Source organism: Loxodonta africana, chromosome 4 (assembly GCF_030014295.1).
Source record: "Loxodonta africana isolate mLoxAfr1 chromosome 4, mLoxAfr1.hap2, whole genome shotgun sequence".
Lineage (NCBI taxonomy): Eukaryota > Metazoa > Chordata > Mammalia > Proboscidea > Elephantidae > Loxodonta > Loxodonta africana.
The window spans coordinates 138325083-138337695 of record NC_087345.1 but is presented as its reverse complement, the minus strand read 5'-3'; the positions used below and the strand labels follow the sequence as shown (position 1 = coordinate 138337695).

Genomic DNA, 12613 nt, shown 5'->3' with positions numbered 1-12613 from the left:
CCCTGGCAAAAGTGAAAAATTTTAGAAGGATTTTTAATGACTGGATGATACCATGAAAAGAACAATGTTGTTAAACATCTTGTGAAAGGGTTTAGAGCGAATGCTAATTTAAATGAGCTAGTGGAAAACCCGGTGGCTTAGTGGTTAAGAGCTACTGTTGTTAACCAAAAGGTTGGCAGTTTGAATCCACCAGGTGCTCCTTGGAAACACTATGGGGCAGTTCTACTATGTCCTATACGATCGGAATCGATGCCAGTGGGTTTTTGGTTTTTAGGGAAGGGGTGAGGAGGAGAAAGGAAGACTAGAATGCCTGTGCATTTTCTACAATGAGTATGTCTAAGTTTTACAATCAGAAAAATATAAATATCCTCCCCCTCAAAAAAATCTTGCAACAGTAAGGTCCTGCTCTGGGATTGAAGGACCCAAGGCTGTTCCTTGTCCCCTCCCATCTCCTGGGCCCCTTGTTTTCTCACTGGAAACCTTTCCCTGATGCCTGTCCCCTTTCCCTTTCACCCCACCCTTCCCCTCTCACTTACAGGCCTCGGTTTTCTTAGCATTTTATCTTCATCTCCATTATACCACTTAATACACTATAATAATGACCATTATTTATTAACCACCCATTGAAGGCAGGCTAGATACCTGATACACATTCCCTCTTTTTTAAAATACTCTTCCCATTTTACAGACATGAAATTGACTTAAAGATTAAGTAACCTGCACCCAAATCAAATAGCTAGTAAGCGGGCCACCCAACTCTTTCCTTACTCTAAAACACACGTTCTTTTCACCACGCCATTAAGTTATGTGTTTGTGCAAGGGCGAGCACATCACTAAGTGCTCAGTAAATATGTACTGAATGGAACTGAAGGAGACAGATCAACACAGTTGGCTTCCAATGAAGAAAAACACATTACTCTAAAGAAAAACATTATTCTAAAGGTGGTATCTTCCTTTCTACCCCAGCTTGTTCAGTCACGTAACATCTAATGGCCCCAGAATTAAAAGAAACTACTACACACTGGGAGCCCTGGTGGACCATTAGTTAAACACTCAGCTGCTAACCAAAAGATCAGCAGTTCAAGTCCACCAGCCACTCCATGGAAACCCTATGGAGCAGTTTTACTCTGTCATATGGGGTTGCCATGAGTTGAAATAAAGCCGGAATCTACTCCACGGCAATGGGTTAATGGGTACTACACACTGAGAACCAGCAGGTATATGCCATCCAGTAAGCCAGCGACCACTGTTCCCCTCTCCAGGAGTTTTGGACGACCTTGGCACAGTACTTCGCTAGAAAAGCACAGAGAAAAAAATAGATGAAACCCTGGTGGTATAGTGGTTACGAGCTAAGGCTGCTAGCCAAAATGTTGGCAGTTTGAATCCACCAGGTGTTCCTTGGAAACCCTATGGGGCAGTTCTACTCTGTCCTATAGGGTCGCTATGAGTCAGAATCGACTAGAGAGCAACAGCTTTTGTTGTGTTTTTTTTAGTCAACCCCCCAGTCCTCTAATGGTATTTCATAGTTGTGGCTAAACACAATTAGACTGTAAATTACTGGAGGGGTGTTTTTTATTTCTTCTGCATTTCCTTCTGCCAAGTTCCATTAGAAGGGACTAACTACAATGATTTATCAAATTGTTATTGTATTGAAATTTCATCTGTAATAACCAGTTACCATAGAGTCAATTAGGACTCATGTCATCCCATGGATTTCAGAATAGGCTCTGTTTCATTGTGCTTTCTTTTGGAAGTAGATTGCCAGGCCTTTCTTCCTAGAAGAAAGCCTCTGAGTGGATTGGAACCTCCAATCTTTTGGTTAATAGCAGTTTGAGCCACCTAGGAACTCCTTTCAGCTATATTAGCTTTTTAGTTACCTACCTAAATGGGTACACTGTACAATGACACAGTGCTAGGCAGTGTGAGAGTTCAAAGATTTCATTATTATTATTATTGGAGTAAAAATGTATGCAGCCAATAGTATTTACTGATACTACTCACCAGGTGGAGCCCTGGTGGCACATTAGTTAAAACAACTCTGCCACTCACCAAGAGGTCAGTAGTTCAAATCCACCAGCCAGCTCTTTAGAAACCCTTGGGGCAATCCTACTCTATGGGATAGTTCTACTGTCCTATAGGGTTGCTATGAGTCAGAATCCACCGCACAGCAACGGGTTTTTTTGGTTTTTTTTTAACTCACCAGATACTACGCTAAACTGGGGATAAGTGAACAAAATCAGGACTGCCTCTAAGAGTTGTGCGCTACTACACAGGTGCCCTGCACTCCAGAGGCGATGGATAAACCCTTGAGAACCAGGCATTAAGAAGAAAATATACCTTCCCATGGACCTTTACTAAAACGGAATGATTGTTCAATGAGTTAGAACAATTTTTAAGTATTAACCGAAACGACAGTTTTATTACTGCCGAGGAAAGTCCCTTTAACGCATGCCCCATTTAAGAGTCCTTAGCTCAGCCGGACACATCTTGCAAACAGGCACCTCGTAGCATTATTAAAGAGCTGAAGGCCACACGTCTGGCCTTAGCCAGGTCTTCTTGGCTCTGGGGAAATCCAGATTGCTTTCCCCCAATTCTTTGCACCGCTACTCACTCACTACCTCCCCTTGCCCCATTCCCTTCCCTTCCTTCTCGCTAATTTGTCAAGTATAAAGCAGACTAAAAATGGGGAAGCCACGCCGTCTGTATTTACGGTTGGTTTTTATAAAAATGCACGTCTTCGGTCCCAGGCAGACAGACGCGCTACAACTCACATCCGGCTACTTGGCTCTAAACAAACCACGCTGTGAGTTAAAATGTATAGGGCGGATCTGGGGTGGTTGGCAGGCGCGGTATTGGGAGAGATGTAGGAGGTTCGAGAAGGATCTTGAAGAATCCAGTTCGACTGGGAAACGAACCAGGAAGGGCGCTGGGTGGGAGGGTGCTCCCCTGAGTCGGAGGGTCCCAGGTGCGTGTGTCGAGAGGGGGGTGGGGAATGGGCAGCCAAGAGAGGACAGAACCGGGGAGGGGGGGAAACCATCAGAAGCGTTCTCAGCACTAAGAGCCTGAACCGGCTTAGCCGCCACCGTCTCTAGAAAGTTCTCCGCCCCCACCCCCTCCGTCCCTCGCTCCCGCTCCAGCTCCTCCCAGCCCCTCCCTCCGGCTGTGGGTTGAGACCAATCGCTGCCCTTAGCTACTCATTACCCACCTACTCCCCCTCCCGCGCCCGACTCTACCGCGGGCTGCTGAGCGCGCCGGGAGGCAGAGGTGCTCGCGCCGTCGGCCAGCTCGCAGCTTCGCGGCAGCAGCGCCAGCGCCCTCCCACCCGCACACCCGTACAGACCAGCCCGGCAGCCGAGAGGGCTTGGCTCGCGCCCGGTGCTCAGCTCCCGAAGTAAACGGCGCACCGAGCGGCGATGACCGCGGAGGAGATGAAGGCGGCGGAGAGTGGGGCGCAGTCGTCACCGCTGCCTCTGGAGGGAGTGGACATAAGCCCCAAGCAAGATGAAGGCGTGCTTAAGGTAAGGGGGCGGAGACGAGGTGTGCGCCAGTCGGGAGTGGGAAGACACCCGGGGAGCGGGAGGGCCCGCCGGAAAGCGTCCGAGCCCTGGGCGCCAACTGTAGCCTCCCGATTCCGCCGAGCCTGGCAGCCCCCGGGCCCCCGGCGGACTGGGGGCGGCCGCCTCTGCAGTCTCTGGCTATTCACCGTGTGGGACGTGCAGCCGGTGGCCGGTTACATCGCTTTCCTGGACCGGGCTGCGTTCCTTGAGGGTGGGAAGGGCAGCCAGCCGCACGCTCTGGAGGCGGGTGGCCTAGGTGCGCGGGCCTGGACAGAGCCATTTTACTGGTTCCTCCCTGGAAGCCTGTTGTCTGGGCTGAGGCCCCCCAGACCCACCAGCCCTGCAGCGCCTGGGTCCGGGAAGGGGGCTGAGACTGCAGCGCCAACTCTGGCGTGCACGGTGCTGCGGAGAGGGGAGGGGCGGTGCCGGAGCAGTGCATGCGAGCTGCAGCTAGGGGGCCCCGGGCGGCGTGCACCGAGGGCCGGGGCCGGGCCTGCGCCGAGACCGTCCCTCCCTCTCCTTTTATCGACTCCGCGATCCAGGCGAAGTTGTCAGCTCCTTCCCAGCCAGCCGCACCGGGAAGTCAGTCCCTAGGCCGCCTTCGGCGCTGGTGGTGCGTGCCTACACCTGCCCTGCCAGTTAAATATTAACCAGGACGTAAAGTGGTTAAGAAGAGTAATTTCCTGGCCCAGAGGCCTTTATGGGACCTGACGCCCAGGCCTGGCCGTGAGGAAGGCTGTGGCGCCCTCCACTCTTTCGTACCCCTTTTCAAAGCCTGGGACCCAGCTAGGTCACCACGGGCTTAAGCCATGCTGTTCTCCCTTCCCCGGCCTCGAGAAAACGATGGAGCGGTGCATGCCGGGACCTGTAGTTCCCGTCCCACTTCGGGCTTCTCCCGCCTTCGAGAGTTGGGGCTTCCGGGTGGGTATGGGGCGGGAGGAAGGTCCTTAGAGCATGCTGCTGAGTAATTGCTTGTCTTCTAATAGCGCTAGGGGGTGTGGTCCAGGACTCTAGGGGCAGAGAATCCTGACCTGGGTCTGGACAAATGGCCTTAGTTCACAGCAGGTTCGGTGGAGAATCTAGAGTTGTGAAACCCTAGCCTGGATTTCGTACCCTCTCCCCCTTAAGTGTTTCTCCTCACCCTGGCTCCCCACCGCTTGAATCCATGGTATGTGAAACCTCGGCAAAGCTAGACACCTCAGGAAGCTCACCTGGCCCAAAGTGTGGGATTTTGAAATGCGCTTGGCTTTGTCCCAGACACTTGTGATCTCAAGCTCCTCCTCCAGCTGCTTTTCCTGTGAACATGTGGCTTCCCCCTCTCATTCCAGTTTTCTGGTGATTTCTAAATTTTATTATTTCAGGAAAGGTCATTTCACTTTTTATTCTCCACCCCTTCCCTTTACTTTTTAACTCCTCTAGTTCCCTATCTGGAGCCCTAGTGGCACAGTGGTGAAGAGCTTGGTTGCTAAACAAAAGGTTAGCAGTGCCAGTCCACCAGCCGCACCTTGGAAACCCCGTGGGGCAGCTCCGCTCTAATACATTTTCTATGAGTCGGAATCCACTTGGCAATTAATTTCAGTCCCCTGGCCACTCTACCATGGAAGCTTTCCCACAGAGGGAAACCACACACCTAACAGGTGGCCCATGTGGTCACCTATTGTACATGCTAAAGAAGAGAAACAGGCCTTTAAGTTCCTGGGAAACATGCTGGCCTCGAAATAAAGAACTTAATTAGTTGTATCAAACCAAAAACCAGACCCGTTGCCATCAAGTCAATTCTGACTCTTACCAACCCCACAGGACAGGGTAAAACATACAGTTTCCAAGGAGTGGTGGGTGGATTCGAATTGCCGACCTTTTGGTTTGCGGCTGAGCCCTTAACCACTGCACCAGCAGGGCTCCTAATTAGCTATAGGTCAGGAATACTTATGTCCCAAGTCAGAGTTTAGGGCCTGATTTGAGAGCCTCTGTGTTCATTTATGGGGCAGTTCTACTCTGTCCTGTAGGGTCACTATGAGTTGGAATTGACTTGATGACAACGGGTGTGGTTGGTTTTGGTGTTCATCTGTACCCTGGCATTTCTTCTCTTTTACCCCTTTTGAACTGTTTGTATTCTCTCCGTTACTCACATTCCTCTCAGTCTCCTCTCCCCAAACAAAACCCTGATGACCACCGGCATTTGGGAATAGTGAGGAGATGAAGCGTAAATATATCTCCTTTATGGATTTAATCTTCCAACAACTTTAGATGATTATCATCCCTGTTTTATGCATAAGGTTTATAGAGTTTACATGACTTATCTAAGATTGTACAACAAAAACTTGAACACAAGTCTTTTGTCTCCAGTTTTTCAAACCAAGTCATGCTGTACCTCAAGGAGAGGAGGTTAGTTGGATCCTAGTATCAGAGTCATTTTGAGGATTGGTGTCTTGAATCTGCTTACAAGTAGGCGGGGAGGATGGAAGCAGATGAGCCCTTATACGTTCCTTTCAGAGGCTGTAGGCAGTTTAGGTGCCCCTTTCTGCCCATACCCCCCCCCTTCTTCCCCCTTCCCCCCCCCACTCACCTTTTCCCCTTCCTCCCAGGTCATAAAGCGAGAGGGCACAGGCACAGAGAGTCCCATGATTGGGGACCGAGTCTTTGTCCACTACACTGGCTGGCTGCTAGATGGCACCAAGTTTGACTCCAGTCTGGACCGCAAGGACAAATTCTCCTTTGACCTAGGAAAAGGTAGGCATGGTAGTTGGGTTGGTAGGATAGGCTCTGAGGTGGGTATAAGCTGTAACAAGCAGAAACCGTATTCACAAGCTTTAGGAATAGTGGTTTATCATAGACTACCCTCCCCCTTTTTTTCTGTTACTCCTTTTTTCTTCACTGTCCTGCAACTGTATAAATTTCTCTCTCTTCCTCTCCACATCGTCTCTCAACACTTCACTCCCTCTTCAAGAGTGGACTGCCTTGCTTCTTAAACTCCTTCATTCCAGGGTCGGTTTTTTTCTTTTTTTAAGAGACGTGACAGCACTTAACTGTCACCAGGCTTTTTATTGTCCAGGTCCTGTTTCTAAAGGGTCCCCAGCTTCCCCTTGGGCGTGGTACAGTAAGTCTCTGTGGGAGCACTGTCTGGCCCCAGAGTCAGACTCCTGTTTGCCTTTTGTACCTGCAGGAGAGGTCATCAAGGCTTGGGACATTGCTGTAGCAACCATGAAGGTGGGGGAAGTGTGCCACATCACCTGCAAACCAGAATATGCCTATGGTTTGGCGGGCAGTCCTCCAAAGATTCCTTCCAATGCTATACTTGTGTTTGAGGTAAGTGTCCGCCATAGAGAGGAAAGCAAAGAGCCAGACCTTATCTCAGCCCAGTCACTGGCCGCCCTCCAGCCCTTCCTGCCTCTTGGAGACAATGTAGCCAAAGCTGAGGGCCTGGGCTTATGGGAGGAAGACAAAGGGAGAGGCCAGCTGGCTCTGCTGTGCACACAGCCTGCTGCTGCCAGAAAATGACCAATGGTGGAGGCTTCAGGGTGGAAGAGGTGGCCAGGATCCTTTTCCAGACTCAAAGCAGGGTAAGGGATTGAGGCATGTTTATATCTAGAGTAAGTCCTAGAGGAGATAGGTTATGAAATGAATCGGGAAGTCAGAATTTATATTTACGTATGAATTATAGCACTGAATAGTAGCACTCTGGAGATGAGAGGAGGGGAGAGATACCTCTCCTGTGAGTCATAGTGGTGAGAAAAGAGCTTCCCTGAGAAGGTGGGACTTCATGTACTGTTTAGTCTGACAATGGTTGAGCCAATCAGGGGTTACTTGGAGAAAGTTCAGGAGACTATTGAGAGATGTCAGGTCACTTTTAATGCCCACCCAGACTGGGCTTTTTTCAAGGACCTGAATTGGGGTTGGTGAGAGCTTGGCCTTTTATTAAGTGGAATAACTAGCAAATAGATTGATCCCCCGAGGTTAACGGAAGGTCCATGTGGCCTGCCCACCTCTAACAAAGTTGAAACTAGGGCAGCTCCCAAGAACTTAGCAAAAGTACCACTCTGACCTCTAGTGTAACAGCAGTAAGATGTAGCCTGGCAATTACTAAGGAGTATTCTGGGTGAGGGAAAGGGTGTATGTCTCTGTCAGTGAGTTAGTGTGGGTAGGAGTTGTATCACCTTATGTCTTTTCCCACAGATAGAGTTATTTGAGTTCAGGGGAGAGGACCTGACGGAAGACGAAGATGGTGGCATTATCCGCAGAATACAGACTCGGGGTGAAGGCTATGCCAGGCCCAATGATGGAGCTATTGTGGATGGTGAGCAGTACAATTTGGGGTTGTAGATGGAAGAGTCTGGAGTCTGGGGTTTCAATTCTGATACTTAAGCTCTGGGTAACTTTGAGCAAGGCCTTCTTTTCTCAGGGCCTTATCCATAAAATGAGGGATTGGACTGTTCTAACTTAATATTCCTCCAGGTGTGAGAAGGCAACAGGGGCATCTTGGGGCAAGAAGTGATGGGATGATGTAGGGGGGCTGATGGTGTCCTTCTGTAGTCACCTGCCTTCTCACACCACTGGTACATGGCCTCTCTATTATGCCAGTTATACTGAAAGGGTACTACAATGACCGGGTGTTCGACGAGCGGGAGCTCCAGTTTGAGATCGGCGAGGGGGAGAATCTGGATCTGCCTTGTGGGCTGGAGAAGACCATTCAGCGTATGGAGAAAGGAGAACATTCCATTGTGTACCTCAAACCCAGGTGAGGGGTAGGCACTTTGTAGGGCAGGCAAGCCAAGGGCAGAGATCTGAATGTCCATAATGTGTTGTGTAACTGGACGTTTGCTTTCTTTCTTGGTGTGTGTGTGTGCGCGCGCACTTTCGCTTCCCTCCACAGCCCAATGAGACAATAAGCATCTGAGAGTTCACTGTGACTCAGGGCATCAAACATAACGCCACTATGATCTCTTCCTTCGTGTTTAGAAGCATGGCCACAACTATCTAAATCTCCTTGGATGGAAGTCTAACCTGTTCTGTCTTAGCTGCTACAGATTCCCTCCTTTACCAACATCAAGGTTTTCATCTCTTTTTAATTCATTCTATCATTAATAAACGTTAATTGAAACACACGTACTATGTTCTAGGCCCAGTCCTAAGACTTCCTAAGGGTTCAAAATCTAGTAGAGCATTCTTCCTGCCTTCTGGTGACTGCTTAGTTAGTGAAGTAACATTTAAATGAGTGAGTGTACCACTGTGAAGGATGAGTTATTAGAAGAATATATAACCATTGCGCGACCAGGGCTCGTAAGATGCTATGGAGCCACCTAATTGACTGAAGAGGTCAGGGAAGATGTTGCCAAATGGGGAACACTTAAGTCTCAAGGGATGGGAGGCACTGTCCCGGAAATGGATAGTAAGCTTTTTCAGCCTGGAGCAAATAAGGGCTGCCTAGATGACCTGAAGTTTTTTCGCCTCCCACAGCTATGCTTTTGGCAGTGTTGGGAAGGAAAAGTTCCAAATCCCACCACATGCCGAACTGAAATATGAAATTCACCTCAAGAGTTTTGAGAAGGTGAGATTGCTCAGGGTGTTCCCTGTCCTGAAGTGACTCTGAGGAGTGTCCTGCCCAAGTGACTCTGAGGTAGCTAACTTTGTTTCTTCTCTGGGGTGTGGCAGGCCAAGGAGTCTTGGGAGATGAACTTGGAGGAAAAGCTAGAACAGAGCACCATAGTGAAGGAGCGGGGCACTGTATACTTCAAGGTGAGCCAACAGCCAGCCCCTGGGAGCACTCCCAGGGAGGGCTTCTCTGGCCCTACCCTTCCCCCAAGGGCTAAGGTCATTTTCTGCCAAGGAGCAGACAGGCTGACACCTGCAGTCTTCCCTTAGTATATCTGACATAGCTGGTCTTGCCTGAGTGGGGGTGGAGGGAGGGGTCTCTGCTCATGGGTCACTGACGTTTGCTGGCTAAGGTAGCTTCCCTCTCCTTCTAGGGGGGCAAGTACAAGCAAGCCGTGCTGCAGTACAAGAAGATTGTGTCCTGGCTGGAATATGAGTCGAGTTTGTCCAGTGAGGAAGCACAAAAGGCACTGCCTCTTCGACTGGCCTCCCACCTCAATCTGGCCATGTGTCACCTGAAACTGCAGGCCTTCTCTGCTGCCATTGAAAGCTGCAACAAGGTGAGGCCTCTTTTGAGGGCAGGGTTGAGTAAGGTGCCTGCGTGTCTGAAACTTGCCCTCAGTGATGGGAGGATGGATCAGAGGGAACACTGAGAATACCGGCCCACAGGCAGAGGATGAGAGAAGCCAAGAACCTTGGCTTTAGTGGTGCTGAGGCAGTTGGCACCACTGGGAAAACTCCTTAAGGGTTTTCTCCCGTCCTGGTTCTTAGCCTCTCTTACCCAGCTACCTTATCTAAAGAGACTAGAAGCGTTCTCTGTAGAGAATTGTTGTCTTCCATCTGAAAGAAAGCCATCTCTATCTCTCAGAGTAAGTGAGGTTCCTTCCTAGACTCGTCCCTTGGTTCTTTCCATTTAATGCCCCAAGACTTGCTCTGCCTAGGGTGGAGCTGGCCATTTCTTTCTGTCCCATCCTGCTGAGAGAAATATATTTGGAACCCAGTCTTGACCAGATGGGCCATAGGATTTGAGGTCTCACTCTTGCTTCCTCTCTGCCTCCTTAGGCCCTGGCACTGGACAGCAACAATGAGAAGGGCCTCTTCCGCCGGGGAGAGGCCCACCTGGCCGTGAATGATTTTGAGTTGGCACGGGCTGACTTCCAGAAGGTCCTGCAGCTCTACCCCAGCAACAAGGCTGCCAAGGCCCAGCTGGCAATCTGTCAGCAGCGGATCCGCAAGCAGCTCGCACGGGAGAAAAAGCTTTATGCCAACATGTTTGAGAGGCTGGCTGAGGAGGACAGGAAGGTGTGCGGGTTGGGATAGGGAATGGTCAGGGGACGACGGGCATAGGAAGGGGGTATATTGTTTGTGCCCATCTTGGAAACTTGAAGTTGCCCTGTTTGCTGCAGCGATAGGATGTGTGTTCCCTCAGTAACACTTCCCTACCATCGGTGCTAATGCATCTTCTTGGATCAGGACTGGAAACCCACTCAAAGGCCCGGGTAGTCAGGAGTTTGTTCTGGTACACTTCCCAGCTTACATTCTTTCCTGTTCTTAGAGCCTGTGAAGGAAGCAGGTGGACATGCCTATGTATGTGGGGTTTTTTAATAGGTAATATATTTATATCATCAAGTTCAAACTGCTCAAAAGAATAGGTAGTAAAAAGTCTCTTTCAGCTGATACTACCAGGACTTGTATCCTTCAAGTATACTGCATATATATATGAGCAGACACATTTTATACTGTTTATCTCTTTTCCTTCACAGAAAAGGTGACATATGTTACAGTATATCTATTGTTTTCCAAATCATGCTTTTTTCACATAATACTTAGAAACTCGTTTTATGTCGTTATGTAAGAGAGCTTTTACTTTCTTACGCTTGTACGGTATTGAATTGTATGGAAATAATCATGTTATTCAGCCAGTCTTGCAAGCTCTAAACCAACACTACCCAATAGAAATACTTTGTGAACCACATGTACAATTTAAAGTTTTCTAGCCTATATGTTAAGAAAAGTTTAAAAAAAAAATTAATATTTTTGTTGACCTAAAGTATCTAGAGTGTTATTTCAATACATAATTTTTTTTTTTCTTCCTTGTGCTTAGTAGCCATATGTGGTAGTGGCTGGTTTATGTTTTTTACTGTTCAAGAGTTGGTGGGTACAGACCACACAAGGTATCAGTGCGCTGGGTGAATAATAGGGGTGTCACCAGATCAGATGGGCACAGGTAGGCAGGAGTGGGCATGTGGAGTGCAAGTCACCTTTTCCCTTCAGAAGGACTGGGCCAAGTGAGAAATAGAATTCAATCCCTTCCTGTCCCTCTTTCTTCTTGCAGGCCAAGGCAGAAGTAGCTGCAGGAGACCGCAATTCTGACATAGAGATGAAGGACGAGCAGAAGAACAGTGTGGCTGGGAGCCAGGCTCAGGTGGAGACAGAAGCATAGCCTCTCCCCAGCCCTACTCCCACGGCTGCCTGCCTCCTTTGTTCCCTACCCTGTTCCACACTGTTAGTTTTGTAAAAACTGAAGACTCAAGAGTGAATTAGACCTTTATTTTTCTATCTGGTTGGATGGTGGCTTTGGGGGGAAGGGGAAAAGCAATTGGCTGGGGGCGGGGTTGAGATGGGAATAATTTTTCAGTGGTGTCACTCCCCCTTCTTTTTCCCTTTTCTTCATTACATGTAAACACACATCTATCCACATACTCATCAGAATGTTAATTTATTTTGCTTCCTGTGTTTGCTAGGTCCATTTTCAAGTGGTAGAAGGGGGCAAGCAGTAGGCAGGGATGGGGTCTGATATGAAACCAGCGTGGAGAGGGAGATTCCTGGGCAGCTGTTTTCCTCATCCCTTCCCTCTCCCAGTCCATTTCCAAACATGTGGCCTCCATGTGGGTGCTCAGGGTATGGGAAAAACCACTGCTGTGCCCATTATTTCTCTTTGTTCCCTTCCTCACCCCAGATGGTATGGCTGATAATGTCTTCTGGTGTCATGGTGACCGCCCCCTGTACCCCCTTCCATTGTTTTCCCTCTTATCCGTTTTCCTTCCTGGCCAGGTTGTATCCTAACCTTATCCCCGGCCCCTCGCCCCAGCCTCTTTCATGCACATTACTGAAGGTCCAGGTTTTCCTCAAGTTCCGTGCTTGAGCAGTAAAGTGGAAACCATAAAACCTGGGTGTCAGGCAACCCTTCTATTCAGCCTCTGAGGGTTGGGCTGGGTGGGTGCACTACTATAAGGTAGGGGAGCAGAATTCAGGCAGTGATCCACCCAGTCACCAGTCCAGCTTAAAATGCAGCATCTGATAGTAGAAGCAATAGTTGGGCCAGGAACAGCAACACAGTACTACCGTGCAGCCTGGAATCTGGGCTTCTGGGCCTAGCCATAGGTTCCCAGCACTCCCCTGCCAGCAGCCACCTGACAGTGTGTTTTAGTAGCTCTGGTTTTCTCCCCTAGCACTTAGGAAAAGGG

General features: G+C 49.2%; 1 protein-coding gene across 1 annotated transcript; it reads left to right on the top strand.

Moving 5' to 3' along the window:
- Window positions 1–3278: 3278 nt before the first annotated feature.
- On the top strand, window positions 3279–11686 carry FKBP4 (FKBP prolyl isomerase 4). Its single transcript, XM_064284736.1, has 10 exons — window positions 3279–3518; window positions 6143–6287; window positions 6721–6863; window positions 7731–7851; window positions 8136–8292; window positions 9012–9102; window positions 9207–9290; window positions 9521–9706; window positions 10209–10448; window positions 11482–11686. Exons 1-10 carry the CDS (start codon window positions 3414–3416, stop codon window positions 11587–11589), a joined length of 1380 nt encoding a protein of 459 aa, XP_064140806.1. The 5' UTR covers window positions 3279–3413; the 3' UTR covers window positions 11590–11686.
- The last annotated feature ends 927 nt before the right edge of the window (window positions 11687–12613 follow it).

Excerpts from the sequence above, each read along its gene's own strand:
- FKBP4 (XM_064284736.1), top strand. The coding sequence starts at position 3,414 with ATGACCGCGGAGGAGATGAAGGCGGCGGAGAGTGGGGCGCAGTCGTCA. Across the intron at positions 8,293-9,011 it reads ATTGTGTACCTCAAACCCAG|CTATGCTTTTGGCAGTGTTG; the intron begins GTGAGGGGTAGG and ends CGCCTCCCACAG. Across the intron at positions 9,103-9,206 it reads ACCTCAAGAGTTTTGAGAAG|GCCAAGGAGTCTTGGGAGAT; the intron begins GTGAGATTGCTC and ends GGGGTGTGGCAG.